Raw genomic sequence first — 23385 nt, 5'->3', positions numbered from 1 at the left:
GACTATATAGATGCAGAAGTACACACCTTGAGTGGTTTTCTGTCAGGGGTTCCTGCGGTGGTTAGAGGTTGAACTCGATGGCCTCAGTGCTATTTTAATGTAAAATTTTGAGTCACCTCTTGTGCCACGCCCAGGTCTGGAACAGAGGAGAAGTAAATGGCGAATGGGAGCTTTTCCAAGTCGCCGTTACAAAAGTAGCTGTAGCCTGTGGACATGGCGAGAAGAGACTCTTACTCTGTTCTCCGCTAGTCAGATGCGCTTTTAATTCACGGCTCCCTGAGGCGTTTTCGACCTGTAGTGTACAGAGGAGTGTGACCAGGAGGGTGCAGGAGCTGAAAGCCGAGCGTCTCAGGTGTTTGAAGGTGTCCTTAAGTACTTGAATGGTATGAAGGACAGATACTAAATTCGTTTTGTATTGTGTCAGAAAGGCAGCACCTGAAGGACAAAAGATAGACAGCGATGAGGTGATGAATTTTAGAGCAGTAGGAAGGCTTTTGGACTAGTAGTTGCCACTGTCCTGGGAGGCAGGCTGTAGGCCCCAGACACTGAAGGTGCTCGAACAGGATGGACAGTTACTTGACAGACATGTAGCGGGACAGAGTTCCAGTAAGGTTCCTCCCAAATTTCAGCTTCACATTCTGTGAATCAGACTTTGGGGGATCCCTGAACTGGGAAGGAATTCTTGGCGTCTGGGGTGGGACCCAGAGGGAACGGACGGCAAAGGGCCAGGACGGGCACGGGCGGGAGGAGAGCTAGAAGCCGCGTCCCCGAGACGAGGCGGCCGCTGGCCCCCGAGCTTCTGCTGCCCCGTGGGCCTCGCCCCACCCCCATCCAGAGGCGTGTTCGCCTGCCACGGGCCGCGCGAGGGGGGAGTCTTCCTTGACCTTCACGGTGGAAACTGAACCGGGGCGAAGGAAGGGGGTGGGCCAGTGTGTCTCACGGCTCCGTACGTTGGAGCCTTCTCCGCCCCCACGTGAGCTGCTTAAGCTGAGTATGTCCCAGTGAAAGAACCGTGCTGTTTCACGTGTGAGCGTCCAGGGTAAATGCCTCCTCCTCTGAGCCACAGTCGATGGAAGCGTAGCTCTGGAGTGGTGGGGACGGAGTCGTTAGGTGGCGGGCTCTGGTGTCCGCCGTGACCTCCGCCTGGTGTCTGTTCTCAGCCGTGCGTGTGCTTGTGTCGTGTGCGCGTCCTGTGTCTGGCGCTGGGACGCTCCGGGCGCGCACTGAACGGGACCTGTCCTCAGTTGCAGGACGAGGAGCGGAGGCGGCAGCAGCAGCTGGAGGAGATACGGACCCGGGAGGCTGAGCAGCGGGCCCGGCAGGAGGAGCAGCGGGCCAGGCGCGAGGCCGAAGAAAAGGTCCTGGTGCTCTGAGGGCGAGGGGTGCGCGGCTGAGGGGCCCGGGACGCGCAAGGGGGCCGCCGCTGAAACTGGAGCCCGGTCAGCCAGCCGGGCCCCGGCCCCGTCCTCTGAGCTGTCATCCCCTTTTCCTCCGGGCTGTCCCCCTCCCCCTTCTCCAGGTTGTCCCCCTCCCCCTTCTCCTCCTGCTTGTCCCCCTTCTCCCTTCTCCTCCTGCCTGTCCCCCTCCCCCTTCTCCTCTGGGCTGTCCCCTTCCCCCTTCTCCTCTGGGCTGTCCCCCTCCCCCTTCTCCTCCTGGCTGTCCCCCTCCCCCTTCTCCTCCGGGCTGTCCCCCTCCCCCTTCTCCTCCGGGCTGTCCCCCTCCCCCTTCTCCTCCTGGCTGTCCCCCCTCCCCCTTCTCCTCCGGGCTGTCCCCCTCCCCCTTCTCCTCCGGGCTGTCCCCCTCCCCCTTCTCCTCCTGGCTGTCCCCCTCCCCCTTCTCCTCCGGGCTGTCCCCCTCCCCCTTCTCCTCCTGGCTGTCCCCCTCCCCCTTCTCCTCCGGGCTGTCCCCCTCCCCCTTCTCCTCCTGGCTGTCCCCCCTCCCCCTTCTCCTCCGGGCTGTCCCCCTCCCCCTTCTCCTCCTGGCTGTCCCCCTCCCCCTTCTCCTCCTGGCTGTCCCCCTCCCCCTTCTCCTCCTGGCTGTCCCCCTCCCCCTTCTCCTCCTGGCTGTCCCCCCTCCGCCTTCGCCTCCAGGCTGTCCCCCCTCCCCCTTCTCCTCCTGGCTCTCCCCCCACCCCCTCTCCTCCGAGTCTTGTCGCTCAAGCTTGTGGACTGTGGGGCCTCTGTGTGCTCGGGGCTCTGGTCTGTGCTGGACGGGGTCCAGCTTGTCACTCTGAAGGTGACAAGTGTCCAGCTGTCCACAGGGAGGTCGGGCCGTGGGAAGGACAGGAAACTAGGAAGTCACTCTGTTAACCTTAAGGGTTTCAAATCGGTTATTTCATGACTTAATTCTGGTCAGGGGTGAAGAGAGCAAATGGCTTATAGAAAACACGATACAAGGACATTTAATTTAGTGTGTAATCTGGTAGATGTCCCGAGTTACTGCTTTGTTTCCATATGTGGGTTTCTGAGATTCAGGTAATCCTTTTAATTGCCTTTAACATGACAGCACACTTGAGCTCCCCTGAGAAAGGGCGCTTGGTGATGCTGCCCTCCAGGCCCTGCCGTCTGTGGGCGCGTCGCCACGGCTCTGGGCTCGCTTCTGGGTCTCTCCAGGGCTGGCCGGTCCCTGGACAAGGTGTGGGAGAAGCTGGCCTTCCGTTACTTCCCTTCTGTGAAGGCGGGAGCTCTTGAGGTCATGGCTCCTGGTGGGGAAAGTCCAGCGAGCACCCTCACGGCGCACCCTGCAGGAGGAAGCTTGGGGGGCTCTGACAGTGATGGGGTCTGTGGGGAACGCGACAGGCAGAGAGTAAGACAGTGGAAATGACGGATGACTTGGTTAAGTGCGAGCCAGGTAGATGACGTGGGCACACCTGCACTGAAACGAGCCATGTCTACAGTCTGTTGGCCTTTGCCATTCCGGTCATCGTGCTGTCGGCTGGGCCTGAAGAGCTTGTGCGCTGTTCCCAGAGTCGGGTTTCGTGGTGAGGCTCCCCTCGAGCTTGTCAAAGTCAGTAATGCGTCTAAGGAAATGGGGTTTCCACAGTTTGAGCCACTAGACCCGGGTTTTACAGTGTCTGTCGTGCTGCTGTCCCGGGGCTGCTCGCAGGGTGTGTTTTCCTGGCCGGGCCCCTCAGCTGTCTGTCCCACCTCTGCCTGAGCCCTCGGCCACCTGGGAGTAGTGCCCGCGGGGAGGCGGCCAGGCCGTGTTCTCCACGTGGGGAAATTCCTGGGTTATTTGACTTTTTTCCAGTGTGCATTCTCACAACTCGTGATTACGTCAGGTGCACCTGTGTGTGGGTAACTGCTTCTCTAATTGAGCACTCAGTGTAAAAGGAAGCCGAATAACCTATTTTTTATAGAGAATGTCCAAAATTGATGGGTTTCTCTGTCCTAGGAAAACGTGCCGTTCACTTGTGGGTAGAATGAAGTCTTCTCGGTTCATGTGCCTGTATACCTGCTCTTAGTGTAACTGAAAGAACATGTTGTGGTTTCCCTAAAATGTGACCAAGTGAGCTTTGTTCACATAATACTAAGATTCCTCACAACTCCACTTAAGCTCTGTGGAGGTCATTCCAGATTTAATTCCCCACTCTAAGAGAACGCTCATTTTGTGTAGAAAATAAGGTAAAAATGTTTTTCCTTCCGAGTGTCTCAACATAGTGTAAGAAGATGAAGTGAGAAGTGGGGCCCAGGGCCAGGATTGAGGCTGGCATCTGTCCTTAGCGTTTTCTCCCTCAGAAGGTGAAGCTTTGCCCACTGTGTACTCGTGTGTGTGTGTGTGTGTGTGTGTGTGTGTGTGGTGTGGAGGGAGTAGGGAGAAGACACAGTGTGCAAAGTGAAATGGGGACTAAAAACTTTAATCCTAATGCCAGCAAGGCCCCTAAAATTGGTCCCCTTCCGTTGAATGAATTTAAAGTCCACTGTACTTCCGTCTGTGCACATTGTACATTGAACATTCCTCAAGTTAAGGCAGATTACTGTTTGATCTTTCAGCTCTTTTCTTCTTCACTTTTTTCCTGTGTTCTGAAACTTTTGTCAATCTTTAACAAAACTGTGCTGTTACTTTTTTCAATGTTAAATTAACACTGTCAACTGTAGTTTGTGCAGATATATGTCAGAAAAAATGTACAGTCTGTGTCAAAATATATTTGAATATCTTGTTTCCTGGCTCTCTCAATTTTCTGTCTGGCAGGGAGTTTATTAAGATTTGAAATACCAATTAAAAACTGTGGAAAGCGTATTGGTTGTGACCCTGGAAAGATGAGTCATGTGTTTTTACAGTTCGGGGTTTCCTAGTCGCTTCCCTCTGAATACCTAGAAGTCAGCCAGGTGACGTAATCACGTCCTTCTTGTCAAGGAAGGACCGCTCTTCTGAGCTTACTGGGGTTCGGTGGAAAAGCACACAGGGCTGCACTTCGGGGAGCGCCAGCTCTAGAAAGGCAGGTGCAGCCTAGCTTTGGGGTGCCTGTGTCTTTAAACTCAGGAGTGACAGGTAAGTTACTGTCCCACCGGCAACAGAAGGAGAGAGAGAGAGCCTCGTGGTACCTGGGGCTGGGGCCCTGACAGCTCCTTCATTCCTCCCTCCCCCGTCCCCACGCGGTCTGGCGTCGGAGACCGAGTCCCAAGGGAAGATGGTGTCCGGGTCCATCCGCCGTGGTGCTGGGGGACCCGGGGCAGGCCCGTCCCTTCCTGCCCGCTGACCTCGCGCTTCTGTCCACTGCCACAGAGGCGACAGGAGGAGGGGTATTACAGCCGCCTGGAGGCCGAGCGGCGCCGACAGCACGACGAGGCCGAGCGCCAGCTGCTGGAGCCCGAGGAGCTGGGCCTGGGCCGCCCTCCGCTCCCGCGGGGCTACGAGCCCTCGGCCCCTGCGCCCCCGCCGCCGCCCCAGCGCACCGCCTCCTACCTGCAGGCGCAGGTGCTCTCCCCCGACGCCCTGTACACCGCCAAGCTCGTGGCTTACACCGAGGAGGACGACGACGAGGACGGCGGCCCAGCAGGTCAGGATGCAACTCCCGCGCCAGGCCCTCCCCCCGCCGCGGCGCCGGCCTGCAGTGGCGTCTTCCTCTCCAGCCCACCCCCCGCCCCTGCCACCAAGCCAAGCTTCTGCCGTCTGGCCGGCAGCCCCTCCGCTCCGCCTGCCGTGGAGCGGGGCTCTCTCTGCTCCACCGCAGCCGGAAGGCCGGCGTTCCTGCTCTGGGGCAGGCCCTCTCAGGGCGCCAGCAGTGATCTCCGCACTGGAAACCGTCCCGTTTCCGCAGTCAGCCGGCAGCGGCAGCCCTCCGTCCCCCTAATCGCTTGAAGCGCTGTTGGTCCCGGCCCGCGTCCCCTACCCCAAATAAGTGGGTGCGCGCTCGAGCATCTCGGTGTCCACAGTTAAATTTCTTCCTGTTGCTAGTGACGTCAGCCCCTGTGTACTTCCAGCTGTTTAACACACGCAGAACTTCGTGTGGCCGGCTGAGACGCCCTGTCGGGGTGGGTGTGAAGCGACCCCTGCCCGAGCCGGCCCCGTCCCTCCCCGTCCCTCCCACGCTCATACGTCCCAGCCCTGCCGGCCAGGCCCAGGCGGCGTGCGGCTGCCTCTGGCCGTGACCCTCCGTGGACCGCAGAGCACACCCACGGGTGCTGCAGGCCCGTGTTCCTAATCAGCTTTGGAGACAGCGCTGGAAGTTAGATTGAAAGTACAGCTGTGCGTTATCAAGATTCAGGCTTCAGCCTGGTCTGGCCACTTTAAACATGGGAGGCTGGCGGTAAACGTGCTCAAACTGAGTCTTCTCGGTTCTGCAGAGTCCGTGCATCGGGCTCCCGGCAGTTCTAAAAGAACTGAATAGTCAAACTGAAGTAACCGTGACTCGTAGGTAAACGAGTTTTACTAGGATCTTTCTTGCCACCTGAGTCAGAGCTCTGCTTCACTTGGGAGGTTTAGTAGATAATCCTTAGGTCGAGTCACTTAGAAGCCAACGTTAAATCTTTTTGTAAAATTTCTGTTGCAAATATCTAGAATGTGGTACCTTGAAAGACCTGTGTGATAATAGCAATTTTTGAAGCAAGATGCCATCAGATTACAGGCTGAACCTTAGGTGTTTTGTGAGTGTCGTGACACAGATAAATACGTTTGGTGAGGGATATTGTAGTGCGGTGTCACTTCTAGCCATCTGGGCTTTCAGTCACATCACTAACCCTTCTATTTCACACTAAAAGTACCGCATGGGAGCAGGTTACACTTTGCGTCTGGTCGCTCCTGCTTCTTGAAGATTCCTCGTAAAGTGCAGAGCTGTCTGCGTTCTGCCCTCGTGTCCGCCAGCTCCCCCACTGTCTCACCCTGTTCAGCTCCCCCCTCTGCCATGAGCCTCTGTGGCCTGGACTCGGTTCTTCCCCTGATGCTGTGAGGAGTAGGGTTAGGGTACGGATTGGAATGGATGCTGTCAAATTTTAGCATAGCAACGTGTTAAAAAATGTTCTTTACTAAAGCTCTTTGAAAATGATTTGAAGAATGTGTAGTGTTGGGCTTCCCTGGTGGCGCACTGGTTGAGAGTCCACCTGCCGATGCAGGGGACACGGGTTCGTGCCCTGGTCTGGGAAGATCCCACATGCCGCGGAGCGGCTGGGCCCGTGAGCCATGGCCGCTGAGCCTGCGCATCCGGAGCCTGTGCTCCGCAACGGGAGAGGCCACAACAGTGAGAGGCCCGCGTACCGCAAAAAAAAGAAAAAAAAAAAAAAAAGAATGTGTAGTGTTACTTCATATATAGTCAGCCGAAACTATTCGATATTCTGATTAAAAATTCTGAAATTTTTCAAGAACTGATTTTTACCAGTGGGAAGAAGCAAGTATTCTTAAAGCTCAAAAGATAAAACACAACGTTTTTAAAGCAAAATGAAGGAAAAATATAGAATTAAAATTGAAAGCTTTCCACTTTGCAAGTAATTTATCTAAAGGCCCGGAACAGATTACTTTAAGTTAGAGATGTGTTTCTCTTTAATCTTTTGAGTCTTGGCGGAGGGTGACTTCCCGGGCCACGATCCGATGGCCTGCGCTAACTCGTGAGGGAAGATGCGGTGCGTGCAGGGACCCGTCAGAAGTGACTGAGCTCCGTCTTGGACGTATCAGACATGGCTGCACGTCACACGCTCCTTTTGTAAAGGGAGGAAAGAAACATAAGCATTCATTTTTGTGCAGCCTGTCTGAAAAGGATAATTTTAGTGTTGAAATATTGTGATAGTTTTGTGGCCTGTTTAATCCAGTGCACAGCACTGTCAGTGTTTGCTGAGTACTTTGAGCGTTTATTCCTTCACCCTAGGTTATAAGCAAAAGATTTTTCAAAGTGTGAAATTTTCTTGCTGATGTTAACAGTTAGCAGAAGTACCTTAGCACTGATTTAATCGTACATCCTTAGCGGCACTATTACCTACATTCGGATGCGTCTGAAGCTTTTTACGTGCATCATCCCTTTTGATCCTCAGCAGCCCTTTGCAGTAGACGAGCGTGTGGTGCTGGTACCAGGCCGGCCCACGTCACTCGCCCACAGTTACCGGCCGGGCCGTAGGCCGGGTGTCTTGACAGCCACCCCGTGCTGATTCAGGCCTCCTTTTTGTCTTGTCAGTGATTTTGTACACGCAGCGTTAGTATCAAACGTTAGGGGGGTTTAGTACCTCATTTTTTCCAAAAGTTTTAAGAATTCTAGCCATTTATTCTGTGGGGGAACAATTCAGTAGCTGTCCTGACAAGAGGAGCATTACTTCTTAATCTTTGGGTTACGTTTGCTGTTGGTGATTTTGTGAGAAAATTCTTCGTGTCAGGAGTGTCTGAAAAATTTTGCCGTCTCCCCACTTGGGTCAGTCTTCTGTGGATTTTTATCGTGAATTCATGATACTTACACATTTTACCTGATTTGAACTTTCCGGCTGTTACCCCCTAAGACTTATGCTGGTTTCCTCTCTAATAATAAAAGGCAGCAGGCCAGGTACTTAGCGCCTTGTGAGGGTCCTGACTGGGTGGCTCAGGCCACCGAGGGATGTGAATGCCCAGGTGAGGGATCTTTTACTGATTTGAAGAGCCTTTGGCTGCTTTATTCAGGACTTAAAGACGTCATGAGCACTGCATCTTCATCATGAGTGAAGTTTGGGAACTAATGCAAGTACTTTAACTTTGACTTTTCCTTTTATGGGAAAGGACCAAACTCTTACGTGGGATCTGCTGGAACACTGATCGGGGCCCATGACGTTTATCGCGATCCGAGAGAGAAACTGTCTAAAAGGTATTTGCTAGAACTTGCTAGAATTGAACTTGTGCTGGACGAGTGTCTCGTCCTCAAGGACTTTTTTCTTGCACCACCGTTTATGAGGCTGGGCTGAAATGTCAGACTTCGTTGTCAGCTCAGGTGTTTCTCATTGTACAGAACTGCGTGAGCACAGAGGCTTTGTTTTATCTTGTGTTGCTAACATAGTTCTGCTTCAGACGGTGCGTAGCTACCAGGCTTTCTGGTCAGAACTTTAGAAGCCGCTGGACACATTGCTGTTCGCTTCCACCAAAGAAGGTCACAAAGTCCAGGGCAAAAAGCCCAGGTGTCCTGATGGGCCGCGAAAGGCCGCCCCCTCAGGCTTCGGCGAACGTCCTCAACTAGGTTTTAGTCAGAGCGGCTGATGCCCAAACAGTTCTTAAGTCATTGACGTTGAACTAACCCAGAAAATCTTTAGCATCTTGCTGTAACTGTTTATGAAGTTAGTATGTTGATAGATGCCTCTCAGATACATGTAGGATTCGTTAAAATGCTGGGTTTGCAAACGACCCTCTTTGGCTCACCTCAGCTACTGAGTAGCATCTGCGTGCTGAAACCGAAGTCGCTGGCCTTTTGAGAGTTGGGTGTGGCTGGAGAAGGTTAACATTTTAGTAAGGAGAACATTTTGCCCTTTTTCTCCACGGGTTTACGTACAGCCCACAGGCAGGAATATGACAAAATTTAACAGAGAATGAGTCTTTGTTCTAAAGTTTACTTAATTGCGCATTATGTAAACTTAGCTACTCGTTGACGGGTTATTTCTATTCTGAAGAGTAACCCTTTGCATTTCCTTCCAATGCAGCCAAGACGCGGAGGTACCTGGGGGTCCTGGAGCCCCTGAAAACCTGACGTTCAGAGAGCGCCAGCGCCTCTTCTCCCAAGGCCACGACGTCTCCAACAAAGTGAAAGCCTCTCGCAAATTAACGGAGCTGGAGAACGAGCTGAACACGAAGTGAGGACGGCCCTGTGTCCAGCCCAGGCCTCTCGCTGTGCTTCCGGGCTGCGCCTGCCCGGAGGATGGGGCGGGCCACCTTCCCAAGCCACTGGTGATTCCAGTTTCTAGAAGCGTTGGCATTTGGAAGCGTTCCAGCGCTAAGAAATTCCATTTTATTTTACCAAGAGAGTGTCATTTCTACAATTTAGACCCTGTCTGCTTTCTTCATTATCTGACGCCCACGAAGATAACTTTTCTCTTCGTTTCTCTTTTAGAGTCTGGGCCTGAAAGGGGGCAGAATGAAGGGCAGCAGCGGATAATGAGATGCTTCTTCTCCCCTGTCTTCCCCCAGGGAGCACGAAGAAATCCTATTTCTGTTCTTTTTCTGAAACCTTACGTTCGCTTATCAGACAGAGTAGCTTGAACTCCCCAGGCTGTCGTTTGCACTGTGTAGCGGCACCTGCAGTCTCTTTTGCAGGAGAGTCAGGTTTCGCCTTCCAGGAGGGACCACGCGGAGACCCGCTTGTGTGCTGAGGAGTCCACGGCTGGCGTCCTCCTGTCCCTGCAGCCGGGAAGCAGCCCAGACCCAAGCGTCCTCCAAGTAAGATGCCCCATTCTGCGCCCTACAGGGACAGCCCTCCGGCTCAGCTCTAGTATTTGATTAAAACAAGTTTCTCCAAGAAGAAAACTTTGAGGATTTAAGCTTAGGAAATTTTATTTTTATAAATATCAGATGATTATTATACCAGTAAGTCATCGGTGACTTTGAAGGTGGCGGTTACGTTAGAAAGTTAACTGTTTGAAATATTCCAAGGGAATCTGTAAAAGAGGACATCTTTACGGAACAGTGCTGACATGAATAGGAACAAAAATATCTAAGAAGAGTGAGAGCTTAGTAGGTGACACTCGAGCACAACTCGGAAACTGAAAATTTGAGAAAGGACTGGATTTACATGGATCTGCTGCCAGGGAGAGGAGGGGGCTCGATCGCACTTGGCGTCTGTAACTTAAACACTGTAAGAGAAGTTCGTATGGCGGTTCAGGCTCTTCGTTTACATTCTGATAGAGTTATTTAATGTTCATGTGTGGAATTATTAGTTACCACTGTCACTGCTGCAGCTGTGAATACGTGGCTGGTGTTGGGGAAACGGACCTCACTTTGTTTTATATTATGTGATGTTCAAGCAGTAAATTACTTTGTGATTAAGAGCAGATGTTCTATTTGACAAGCCCCGCTGTGGGTCTCGATGGTTCTTCTGTACCACGTTGTTCTCTTGCCAGGAGGCGCGTTAGGAGAATCCGCACACTTTCACGAGAGCTATATGGCACGTCATTAAAACGCGAGTGTAAATGGTTTCTGAGTCTGTCAGGTTCTTACCCGGAAGCGTGCTTTGCCAGCTCCCTTGTTGCGTAAGAGAGTAGAGTGGCTCTAAGTGTTTATGAAGGATTTGCATGCTTGCCCCTCCCAGACGTCTTGAGAGCACTGGCAGCCTTCTGGGGACTAAATCCACGCCTTCTTTAAAGAAACAGATGCAGGTGAACTATGATTCTGTTAATATATAGAAAAACAACAAATACACCTAAGTACATGCAAGTACATGTAAATATTTACACGCAGGGATATCGGTATGTGTGGTTGTAAACTCGTACACGTGGATTTGGCCGTCCTTGGACGATTAGGTCAAATGTGAATATGTGTAGAAGTGCGTGTCATAACTGTGCATTACTATGGAGAAGACATCAGAACTGCTGTAGTTTTCCATTTCTACTGTATTTCATTGGCAACCTATTTTTAATAAACTTTGTATGTATTTAAGTGTATTTGCTATGATTTTGACAGTGCTGAAAAGATTGCCTTTGTGCTATCAGTCCCCCTCCCGTCTCCCACTCCCGTCCACTCATCCGTCCACCGGGCATCAGTCCCGTCCCGTGTCAGTCGGGTGGACGTTCTCCATCCCGATCGCACAGACGGACGGACGGAGGGTCGGAGGGTCCAGGTCCCCTTGGCCGCGGCTCCAGTGCCCAGCCTGCGGGCATCCAGGACTCGCCTTGCACCTCGGCTGCTCTGTCCTGCTGGGCACCTAGGCTGCTGCTCGGTTACGCCGTCCCACCGTTGCCCGTGTGTGTGAACCGGATGCCTGTGCCACGTGCTTGAGGGCAAGGGCCCGCCCACCGGGGGCTCGTGGTCGCCTGCGTGTCCCGTCCACCTTCACCATGGCCTCTGAGTGGGACTGTCGGGTTTCAGGAAAGACTTTCCCAAAGGAAGGGGCACCTCGGTGGTAGAAACTCAGGAGACCTTCTCGTAGCACCGGCTGTTAACATGTTGGGACTGTAAGTGTTCACTTTTAGTATATTTTAAGGCCCAAAAAGGTACTTGAAGTCGGGAGGACGAAAACTTAGTTAAAAGAGACAGTGTTAATACTGATTCCGTTTCATTCCAGGGCCACAGTTCTGTTGCTTTTAATGGCAGTAATGACTCTGCACCCCAGGGGTCTGTCCGCTGGGTCAGCGAGCACCAGACAGCTTTCCAGTGTGGCCGTGGGACAGTGGATTCCTCTCTGCTTTGCCTGTGGAAAGCTGATTTCAAAGATTTAGGTACACATTTAGGGTAACATTAGGCCCTGGCAAAACTGAGGTGGAATGGCTTGCAGAAGGGAAATAGGTACAAAAAGTGACCAGTTCTCATGCCTGTATTCACGCAGTTTATTCAGAGAAGTCATGTAACCCCAGAGATATATATTCGACTTGAAATTGGGATATAAAAGCCAATTTCTTGAGCAATTTAATCAACAAATATGCTTATGAGTGCCTACCTGTGAGTCACTGGTCACCCAGGTGTCCCAAAGCAGATCTTGGGCGACAGAAATACCTGGTTCGTTTACATAAACATAGTAACTATGAATTTGCATAAAGAAGATGTCCAGGGCACTTAGAAGGTTTACTAGAAGGACCCAGTTGAAATCACGGAGATGGTAGACTGAGAAAACAGCCCTCCCTTTGGGAGACAAGACTGTTACAGGCAGAAGGGGAAACTGAGGCAAGGCTGCTGCCCTCAGAGCAACGGGCCAGGGCGCCCGAGCCCAGGCGGAGCGGTGCCAGGGGGCGCGGGCTGGACACGCAGCTTCCTGCTGGATCTGAGCAGGTGAGGGAGGAAGCCAGCGCCCTCCTGAGGGCGGCTCTGGCCGCCGTGGGGAGAAAGGGCAGGCGGCGTCTGCAGGGTGACGGGGACCACGCACGTCTGGGGCTTGCCCACAGCGGGTTTCCAGCTTGAATGACCCAAGTGGACGATGGGCTGCTGATGGAGGTGGGAAAGAGGAGGGGCCGGGGGCGGGGGCACGGCTGAGGTCCTGGGGGAAGTCGGCAGAGTCTGTGGAGGTACCACCGGGGAGCGTGGGCAGCGTGTCTGCAGGGCCACAGCGGTATCGTCGCGTGTCGTCGGTGGGTTAAGCCTCATTTTTCACTGCTCTCGTCAAGCTTGTATTTTATTCTTTATGGAGAAGACAGGTGCAAATGGCCTAAATCTAAACTGGTGACAATGGTTCCAGCTTCAAACTGGGATTTTTAAAACATAGTATGAAACGTTAAGTAATCTAGCAGCAAAGAAAGGAGAGACCTGAAAAACACTAGGTTAATTGTGCAGCCTGGAAGAAGTCCTGTCTCCCCCACGTTTTTCTTCCATGGAGATGGGCCCAAACACTGGGACAGCCTGAGTTGAGCAGGTGTGACACGCTCCGCGCGGCGTGTCCAGGACAAGGAGTGAGGCGGAGCCGGGGCTCGGGGCCTCCGTGTCGGCCGCCCTGATTTCTGTCCTTTACGTGTCGTCACTCGAGTACTCGAAGGTTACTGACAGTCATGGAGACTGTCCCAAAGCCTCCCAATCTTGGGACGTAGAGTTCGACGTATTCCAGTGAACCCGTCTCTCCGGGCAGTTTGTGGTGTTTCTTGCGCATTCTTTCCAGTTGTTCAATTGAGCTTTAATACAATTAAAGTGATGGTTTAGAAGGAACGGGGTGCCGCTTGACTTCCCCCTGAATCGTCCACTCAGGTCTCCTCTCAGGGTCCCCATCTCCTATGGCAACCAAAGACACTAGTGGAGTCCAGTCAACGCCAGGAACTCAGGAGGAAGAGTGGCCTGTGGACGGGGGTCCCACCCTCGGGTGGCCAGGACGGAGCCTCCGTCTCGCGGGCACTTTCCCGGTTGGCACCCGGCAGGGACGGCACCGACGGAGTCTGGCTCCAGTAGCAGAGAGACGCCCCTCGGCGGGGCTGGCGGCGGGGAGCAGACCCCGCGGGCCGGTGATACCACGTAGCGGCGCCAGGCAGCGGTGGAAGCATTTTGCACGGGGTGACCGTGCAGCCGGGGCTCAGATCCAGATGCAGCGGGGATGGTGGGGGGGGGGCTCGGGCGATGGAGTGTCGCTGCGCAGACAGCAGGAGCTGGATCGGACTTACCCCCGCTCCCCACATCGAGGAGAGTGTCCATCTGTCGGTGGAGCCAGGAGACACACAGAAGTGTCTGTGCTTGGTCCACGCTGCCCACGACCGCTGCCTGCCATCCGTCACGTGACGGGCCGTCACTGCCTGGTCATCGCCTTGACGACGCCGTGAGCTGTGCGCCCACGGGGACCGAGGCGCCTCCCCGTCGGCACCGGCTGCAGCACAAAGACGCGAGTGTGGGGCGAGGGAGCCGTGAGGACCTGGCCCCGGGGTGCTGGGTGGGAGACGGGACCTGGGTCTGCACTGAGGCTGGCAGCTCAGCTCTGTGACCCTGTTCCCACGTCCTAAGATAAAGGAGGGTGCAGTAAAACACGATGCCAACCACTGAGGAAACTTTAAATTGTCTAGTAGCCACTTAGAAAATGAGTGAAATACCTTATTTTGCCCCATATATCCAAGAAGTGCAGGATGGATCCCTGAGCCGTTCCACATTCTCCTCGCGCAGCCCCGGCGATCCGGAGTGTGTTTTGCACTCAGCACGTCTCGGTGTGGACCGGCCGTGCTGAGCGCCTGCGGGTCACCCGGCTCCAAGCACCGGTGCTGATGGAAGCAGGTGGATGTGCTCGAGCAGCCCAGTGACCAGGTCACGTGCTAAGGTACGGATGGGCGTTCCTAAGTGCTGGCCACTGGTGTTGACTGTTTATTAATAACTTCACGTCAAAGGGTTTTTTCTGTTTATCTGAATCCAACTTTTGCGTTACATTAGGCAAACCGTGTTCGCTTTTGGACACACGGGGTAATCGAGGCCAGGAGTTCAGCTCACACCATTGGCTGGTCTGGGCCACAGTGCGAGGCCCACAGGGCAAGTCAGCAGAAGGGGGACCCGGAGCCCTGGGCTGGTCCTGGCTGCCCGACTTCACACTTCTAGACGCTTCAGTGCAGTTGCTTCCTGAGCTGCTGATGTAAACTAAGAGAACATTAGCAAACGGTTCCAGCATAACCAGTTGATGGCAACAACTGGCACAGACTTTGGAAGTTCTTAAATATGCAAAACAATGACAACTTATCTGCCAGAAACTAATATATACTCTCAAGGCTTATTACTCCTTTGAAGGTGACAGTTTTAAATTTGCACAGGGACTTCCTGGCGGTCCAGTGGTTAGGACTCCACGCTCGCACTGCAGGGGGCGTGGGTTTGATCCCTCGTCAGGGAACTAAGATCCCACATGCCTCGCGGCCAAAAAATAAAATTTGTACAGAACTCGGTATTTTTTCCTCCCCGGCGGAATAAAGTTACTCCTGGCACATCACTGTACCAAAGTCCCACCTACCCTTTGAGACTCTGCTCAGAGACTGGAGGGACTTTCCAGAGACTTCTCCTTCCTTCCTCTCACCTGAATGCTCTCTCCTGCCCCAAACTGAAGGCCCAGGACGAGGGAGAAACAGTTTCCTGCTGGCACTGGGATTCGTCTTCAGGGAGCACAGCCTCCTGCGGCTGCGGGGAACATTGGGGCAGGCGCAGGGCCAGGGCCTGCGGGGCGGCTGAGGGCAGACGGTGCCAGGACCTCTGGCTTCCCAGGAGTGCCTGCAAGTCGTTCTGAAAACTCTGCAAAGAACAAGCAGTCCAGAGGCAGAGGTGACCCGGAGCATGGAGACCCGGGTGGAGTCCACAGACTCAGCGCGTGGCGTGGGCATTCGGGAGCCCGAGACCCCAGCTGTCGTGGTTGTCAGTCTTTGCACGAGTTGCGTGCCATCTTGAAAAACCTAATTCTAGTCACTTGCAAACTTTTAGAGATATACAGAGAACCATCATAAGAGGTCAAATTTCATTTCTCATCTTCCCGGGCATCCGTTTTTTTCTCTCTAGAAAAATGAGATAAGCCAACCAGTTTTCCAAGCATCACTGAGACCAAGAAAAATGTTTGTTTTATGTTTAAGACCATTAGCTATAGAATGCCAGATGAAGTCTGCAACATTTGGGGCGTTTGTATTGTAAGTCCCTGTATTCTTTTTTGATAATTAAATAACAGAGTGTCTTCGTGTTTGTGGCCCACACCCCCTGCACCCTCCCAACTTCCAACACCGTTGCCTCAGCCCCTCTGAACCGCAGTGGGAGCGGACGGGGTGTGTGTGGATGGCGTGTCCAGCACTGAGGACTCTGCCACGAAACGGTGTTCTCATTTGCACACCCAACCGTGCAGCCCGGGGACAGCTGTCGTCCTGACCCTAAGATAATGTCGCCGGTTACTGCAGCCCTTCCTGCCCACCGACGTCCCCAGGGTGGCTCTTCCTGCCCGGGACTAATACTCCTGTTTTCAGTTTCACACTTGCCTAAAATAAGTCCAGGACCCTTTGCCCGAGTGACGGTGTTTGTACCCATCCAGCCTGATTCCTGCCTCTCCCTGGTGTGCGCCCCCCATGAGAAGCCTCCGAAATCTTCTCCATCTCTGCTCACCCAGCCGCTGCCAAGCATCCCCCCCTCCTGGCAGAGACGCCGGCCTCCTGTCGCATAGTCGGGCTTCCTGCCTCTCCAAGGTCAGGACACCTGTGCAGCTTGCGACCCTGGAGCACCGGGGTGGGCATGCCCTTCCTGCTGGGACCAGCCTCCCACCCCGTAACCCCGTAACCCCGGCTGCTCAGCTGCTGAGACCCGTCCCTTGGGAGGGTCTTCCGGCTCAGGGTCAGCGTCTGGTCCCTGTCCTAGCTCGGTCCTGGCTCCACCTTCACGATTCCATGTCCACTGTTCCAAGCATGTGCCTTGGGCCCTCTGTCCTGGCCTCCCCCTGCCGCTGGCATTATTTTGCGTGTCCCCCACCTGCCCCCATGGACAGTGTCACATGGCGTCCCTCCCCCCCATCACCCCCCAGATGTCTCTGCCCTCTGCCCCGCCCGAAGATAAGAAGTGGGTTCCCGCTAATGAAGTGAGTGCACATCCCGTATTTCATGTGGCTTTTGAGCTGTGCATCTCAGTGCTGGGTACATGGTAACTCTGTCTTATTATGCAGGTGATGACAGGATGGTGGGTGGTATTGGTAGTTCAACCAGGTGTTTTCACTGTATGGGAACATGTGGTTGCAGTTCTGGGGGAAAAACTGTTTGTAATGTTTACTGGCTTATAGGGATGTAGTGTGAGAGCGTAAACACCTAAATAAATAGAGTGGGAACCAAACAAGATGAAGCAAAATCCCAAGCTCATTACCTTTGCCCCAGTACCTCGTGGCATCTCCCCACCAGCGGCTCAGGCCAGAGCCTCATTCCTGTCCCGTCCCGAGGGTTTGATCCATCGATCTGTCCCCACTGTGATAGTCTGATGTCCAGGCCACCATGGACGGACCTCTGTCCGTAGTCTGAGCGGTCTGCCCCTTCCCTCCTGTCCTCCCCACAAGGCACCTGGAGTGATCTTTGTGAACATGGACCTGGGCTAGAAGTCGTCCGCTGGCTCGGCACCATTCTTCACGGGGAGCAGCCTCATGGGTGGAGACGCACGCGCTCGACCTTGGCCCAGCTCTGCTGCGCTGCCCAGGTAGGAAGAATTTCTCTGGAAGTCAGTCTTCATTTCCACCATGAATGTTGCTGTTCCGTAGTGAGAGTGATTCTTTTCTGGTGAATTGTGTAAGTCATGCCTGTCAAAATACATCTACTCTGTATTTATTTGTTTTTATTGAAGTCTAGTTGATTTACAATTTTGTGTTAGTTTCTGCTGCACAGCAAAGTGATTCAGTTATACATATATATATATATATATATATACATTCTTCTTCTAAAAATATTCTTTTCCATTATGGTTTATCCCAGTAGATCTACTCTTATGGAATTAAAAGAAGCCTTAATTTTAGGAGGTAAAGCCCCTCCGCGTATTAGATACAGATTTTCCATTCCAAGGGACTGATCTGGCCTTGTTGATTACATTATAAAATTGTTACCATTTTTATAATCAGTTGTAGCTGGAGTTCACTTTGGGAGTTCTTTCTAAAACTACATAGAAGACTAAGCCTCAAAGCACGATTGGGGTCCTGAGCAAAAATAGGGAAAGGGAAGCGCATTTGGCCGTGAGACGAATCGCTGCGTTTACCTGGTCCTTGAGCTTCACACATCGCGGTTGCTCTCATTTTCATTTCTGCGTCAAATGGTAGAAAACTGGTTTGTGTGTGTCGATCCAGTGGCATTAATACAGCGGGCTGTCAAAGAAAGCATCTCCTCTTAAAGACCGTGGCTTCTGGAAGAAGCTGGAAAAGGAGCCACAGATCCGCTGGAACGTCTCCAAGGTGGATGCGTTTAGAGCATTTTTCACCTTTTGTTACAAACAATGTGACCAGGGTAAAGATTAGAAGCACAAAAAAAAAAGATAATTGTTACAACAATGGAAACACCATCTGTAAACAGGATTAATGTGCCCTTAGGGGTGATTTGTTCCGGGTTCCCAGCCCTGCCCCGCATGAACTGCTTTAGTGTATTTAGAACGGGTTTATACAGAATGAATTCTCCATTCTCTTCCACCCGGGTAAAATGAATCCATCTCTGAATAAAGGATATAACTTTACCTACATTCCGTATAGTAAAAATACTTTAATTCAGTTTAATTTTGATGTTTTATGAAAACGTTTCCCAAACATACTAAAGTGATCTCCATTTTATAGCAAGAAAAGACTTAACAAAGGAGACAGAGAACGGCTGTTTCAGTTCAGTTAAGGTTCCATGAGTTGAGTGTTTGATATTAAACAGTAGCATCTCCGTTCTGTCATTCCATGGACCTGTCCTCAAGCCAAAAATCCTTCAAGTAATTTCAGGAAGAAGAAGGAGTACCTTCCGCGTAGGGTACTATTGTGTTGCATTGTTGCGTTGTTCCCAAAGGTCTCTGGAAACTGCATGTTTATGAGCCTGGAATGCCGTTGCGCACGTTTATATCCCGGGCGTGCATTGTTCTCCCCATGGCTTGTGATCAGTTGGCTTCCGGGGGCTGGTCTGCATAGTAGATTAGAGCTTTGTTCCCAGGAGGGGAGGGCGGGCATCACAGGAAGTAAACAGCAGTTGGAAAAACGTCCTAGGCGAGCTCTTCACCATGGGATGAGCTGTTCTTCCTACGGACACGGGTGACAGACTTGATATTCTTAAATGCTCCAACTATGTAAGTATGTAAAGTCACACGTGCTGCTTTGTAAAGCGCAAAGCCCGGATCTCGTGTCAGAACGTCTGAAGTGAGCCCAGGCGTGTACGTCACTGAAACCCTTGGCTAGCAACGGTGTGTGTGTCTGTGATTGAGGACGTCAACTTTGAATAGAGTTAGTTCATGATAAATTCATGTCTGAGTGTGTTAAGGCTGTGTCCTTATCTTACAGAAGCTTTGTGGTTATGCTGTGATGATTAGTAATCATAGGCATTGTATTAGTCGTGCACGTTCTTTTTTTTTTTTTTTTTTTTTTTTTGCGGTATGCGGGCCTCTAACTGCTGTGGCCTCTCCAGCTGCGGAGCACAGGCTCCGGACGCGCAGGCTCAGCGGCCATGGCTCACGGGCCCAGCCGCTCCGCGGCATGTGGGATCTTCCCGGACCGGGCCACGAACACGTGTCCCCTGCATCGGCAGCCGGACTCTCAACCACTGCGCCACCAGGGACGCCCCAGACGTGCACGTTCTTGTTTTGTAGAAGCTGAAACAAGACATACAGAAGCTTCATTCCTCTTCTCGGGGCTTTTCAGGAGTTACCGGGCTGAGCGTCGGAACCGTCTTTCTGAGAGTGTCCGGCAGCACGGCTCCCCCACAAGGCGCTGCTAGCTACGTACGACGGGGACCCTGACCAAAGGCAGTGTGCTTCACGCAGAGGCAGGGGCCCCGCAGGGCCGCCAGCCAGCCTGGAGCGCGGGCACCCAGCTCCTTCAGCCCCGAGCGCCGGCCCAGCTCACAGGCAGGACTGAGTCCCGGCCTCCCCGGCTTGGGTCTCCCTGCGCCCCACCGAGAGCGATGCTCCTTTTCTCTGGATGATCTCAGGAAGGCCTTCATGACCTTGAGCTGCGGCTGGTCCGGGCCCTGTGCGCAAGGGTCCCCTACGTGTCAGGGCTCTGGCTCCGTGGACTCCGCTCTGCCTTCGCTCTGAGAGCCCCGCGCCGCTCCCCCAGCACGCATCGTGACCTGAAACTCCTGGACCTCACGCCCGCAGGTGTAACCGCCCCCCACCCGGTGGCGCCCCAGGAATCCTCCGCGTGCATGCTCCCCCGTCCGCACCATGGGGCGGGTTGTGAGGATGGGGGGAGCGTCCACGGGCCACCGTCCGGAGACGCATGTCCTGCTACGAGGCTGACACGTTGCATTTCAAGTGGCCTGGGTGCCGAGGGCCTGGCCCCCGGCGCACTGGGTGCGGGGAGTGGTGGAAGGGGGCTGGGGACCCATCTGGGAGCTGCTCTAACTCGGGGTGGCCCTGCCCCTGCGGCAGCGCGGCGGGCACAGGCGGGGCGTCTGGAGTGCTCCCGCACGGCGTGACCAAGCAGTGGCAGCGGGAGCCGATGTGGCCGCACGATGCTCTGCTGGTGGGTGACACGTGGGGAACACAATCCCTTCCCGCAAGGAGCCCCCGTCCACCCGGCCAGCGATCCAGGCACAGGTGACAACAGGGTGAGGCTCCTAGGGACGTCCTCTGGGCTCTGCCCCTGATTCTTTGGGTCCTAATTACATGTGACTTGATGGAAATAAAAAAGCAGGTTGATTATGTTTGAAGATACAAGTTCGAAAGGAATAGATAGCAAATATGATGAATATCAAAATAGCTCAACAGGTTAGAGCGGCAGCCTCTACTGATTGTCCCCAAAATGCCAAGTGCACAGGTGCAAGAGAGAGAATGCGGTCCCGCCAGCAACGGTGGCACTGCAGCTGCAGTCAGTTTTTAAGTAGAAATGAACATGTTGGGACTGACGTCGTCACCATCATCTGCTCTGTTGTCGCCAGTGGACCCTCTCGCCAACTGCAGCAAAAGCCCAGATGACAAGCTCCCTCTGGGGTCGCTGTCCCTCGCCCTCCAGGCTTCTCCCACCGGCTTCTGGCTTCCCAGGGGCAGATGGCGTGAGGGCGGCCGTCCCCTCCTGGGAGGTGGCACCCGTCACTCCACAGGTGTAATAACCTCCCAGGTCACCGGATGTCACCCGTCCATCCACTTTCTCCCAGCTTCCCTTGCCTTGTCCCTCCCCCTCCTTTCCCTAAGTCTCTGCTGTCCTGTGAGTCCACGCAGGCGTCCCTCCGCACACTCCGGATTGCGGCTTGGGGGAGTGGAGGCTTCTGGCAGGTTTGCCTTCCTGCTACTATTTCTCCTGCTTTCCCGGGAACGCCTCCATAGCCTGAGGGACGGGGCAGGAGCTGACGGCTCCCTTGAGTGGGTCCAGAGCTCCCTGGGCACCAGGGGCGTAGGGTGTCTGTGGCGACCCTGCTGGCACTGGTCCTTCACGTCCGTGGCTGCCGAGCGAGCTAGTGGCTTGCCCAGCTGCGTGGACAGAAGGATGTATGAGTGCCAGAGACGGGGGAAGCCTCCTTCCTCTCCTCGCCGTTACCCGCAGCTAGAGACGTGCTTCTCATCCCGGACATGATGCTTCAGGAAAGATACAAACAGGCTGGGTTGATTTTAGCCGTTTCAGGACGATGGTGGATGCGGCCCAGAGCAGTGAGGGCCGGTGGGGTGAGCGGAGAGTGTGGTGTCTGGAGGTCGCTGAGCAGTTTCCGACAAGCTGGCCTGTGGAAGGGGTAGAGGCTCCTGCAGTATGGCCCCAGAGTTGTCGGAGGGCAACGGGTGAAAGATGTCAGCGCAGTCCCGGGAAGAACTGTGGGGCAGTGAATCAGAGCTCGCCCGGGGGCAGTAACTTCCTCGTCGTCGGAGCGACCCAGGCACTGCCTGGTGGAAACAGAGCCACATCTGTGTGGCTAACTCAACACGATCTTGACATGAATTCATTCCTAAGGTAACATAAGCCTCAGCTTTCTTAGTCCCCAGAATGCAGGAAAGTGCGGCTTCATCTCTGTGCTGGATGGAGGTTCAGCCCGGTTCTGATTCTTTGTTTCCGTCTCTGCAACGTCTCAGCGCTGAGACGAGCCCCTCGGAGGGTCCGGATAATGAGCAAAGGTACCACATCTCAGAAACCTTCTGAAATGCCTGAGAGATTTAGCCCAGGATGCTGTTAAAAGGTATCGTCTTGATACACCCAACCGAGTGTGCCACATGAACAAGTTTAAGGATGAATTTTTTTTTTTTTTTTGCGGTACGCGGACCTCTCACTGCTGTGGCCTCTCCCGTTGCGGAGCACAGGCTCCGGACGCGCAGGCTCAGCGGCCATGGCTCACGGGCCCAGCCGCTCCGCGGCAGGTGGGATCTTCCCGGACCGGGGCACGAACCCGCGTCCCCTGCATCGGCAGGCGGACTCTCAACCACTGCGCCACCAGGGAAGCCCCTCCTTCAAGACTTTTATTTTTCCACTTTAGTCCTTAGCATCCTCTGTTGGCTGGTCCTGACAATAGGACACGTCTAGTACAGCTGTGCAGTCCAGCGGTCATGGTCCTAAAATGTGATGTGTCCGCGAAAGTGCTTTGGGAGCGGTGTTTACAGAGTGCCTTGTCACATTGTTAATCTACTTCTGTGCTGCCTGATAAGGTAGCTTCCTGCCACATGTAGTTTTGTGACTTTAAGTGAATAAAAGTTAAATACAATTAGATGTGTAGTTTCTCAGTTGCAGTGGCCACATCTCAGGTGCGCTGCTGGACAGTTCACGTGGTACGTTTCCATCACCACAAGAAAGCTCTGTCGGACGGCGCTGCCCTGGGCTGATCAACTTCACACAGATTCACAAGAGGCTTTGTGAACTATCTTTTATGCTCCTATATATTTACATTCATTTAATTTTAGTGGTTTTTTTTTTTTTTGGCCGCACTGTGTGGCATGCAGGATCTTAGTTCCCCAGCCAGGGATCGAACCCTTGCCCCCTGCAGTGGAAGCGCAGCATCTTCATCACTGGACCGCCAGGGAAGTCCCTAATTTTAGTTTTGAAACAGGTTGCCTCTTTCCGGATTCATGATTGCCTTCAAATACCTGAGCTCCTGAAGGCGTAGACCTTGGTATAATTTTCCTTCTGTCTCAGTCGCCCCCAAGCTTCTAACCTCAGGCTGTACGTTTGGGAGGTATTTACATATAGACGCATGTATCACACAACACAACTAGGGAATACAAAAATACGAAACAAAGCAGAGGTATGAGAGAAAAAAATGCCGAGGGAAGGTAAAAAGGAGGGAGGAAAGATGAAGGTAGGAAAAGGATAGAAAAATGGACACCTGGGTGCGAGAAGGTGTCAGGCAACAGAAGGGAGGGAGCAGGAAATAAACCCCAATGCTGGAGAAGCAGAGGCACTTCAGAAAGAATTCCATCGTCATGTGTGTTTTAAATGTTGTCTCACCCCCTCAGCTCTGTGTCTGGAGGAGCGTCTATGCAGTGGATGGCGTGAGTGAAGTTTCCTAACACATTGTGTTTGGAAGCTTCCTATTGGATGGTTCAAATATCCCCACCATTGAGAGGGATTCAGAGGCTGAAAGAATGTAAAAGAATCCCTCCTTTATTCATGCTTTCTTAGGTAATGAAGACTGCGTCTGTTTCTTGATTTCTATCAGACGGGAAATTAATGCGGCATCGGGTGCGCTTCCCCACGTGAACACATAAGGTTTCTCACTTGTAGCTCAGCGTGAGGAAAGTCACTTCGCTTTCATTAATTTTCCAGCCCCC

General features: G+C 53.3%; 1 protein-coding gene across 6 annotated transcripts in view; it reads left to right on the top strand.

Annotated features, from left to right (window-relative positions):
- The window catches only part of AFDN (afadin, adherens junction formation factor), a 139548-nt gene extending 128534 nt beyond the window's left edge, over positions 1-11014 (top strand). For all 6 annotated transcript variants that reach the window (XM_082855432.1, XM_082855435.1, XM_082855433.1 and 3 more), the window contains 4 exons: positions 1245-1358; positions 4726-4999; positions 8170-8254; positions 9078-11014. In XM_082855432.1, coding sequence (XP_082711558.1) covers positions 1245-1358; positions 4726-4999; positions 8170-8254; positions 9078-9231 — 627 coding nt within the window. In that variant the 3' untranslated portion in view covers positions 9232-11014. The remainder of the gene's footprint in view (positions 1-1244; positions 1359-4725; positions 5000-8169; positions 8255-9077) is intronic.
- The last annotated feature ends 12371 nt before the right edge of the window (positions 11015-23385 follow it).

This window comes from Leucopleurus acutus (genome assembly GCF_964270905.1).
Source record: "Leucopleurus acutus genome assembly, chromosome: 15".
Taxonomy (NCBI): Eukaryota; Metazoa; Chordata; class Mammalia; order Artiodactyla; family Delphinidae; genus Leucopleurus; species Leucopleurus acutus.
This window is presented reverse-complemented; position numbering and strand designations above follow the sequence as displayed.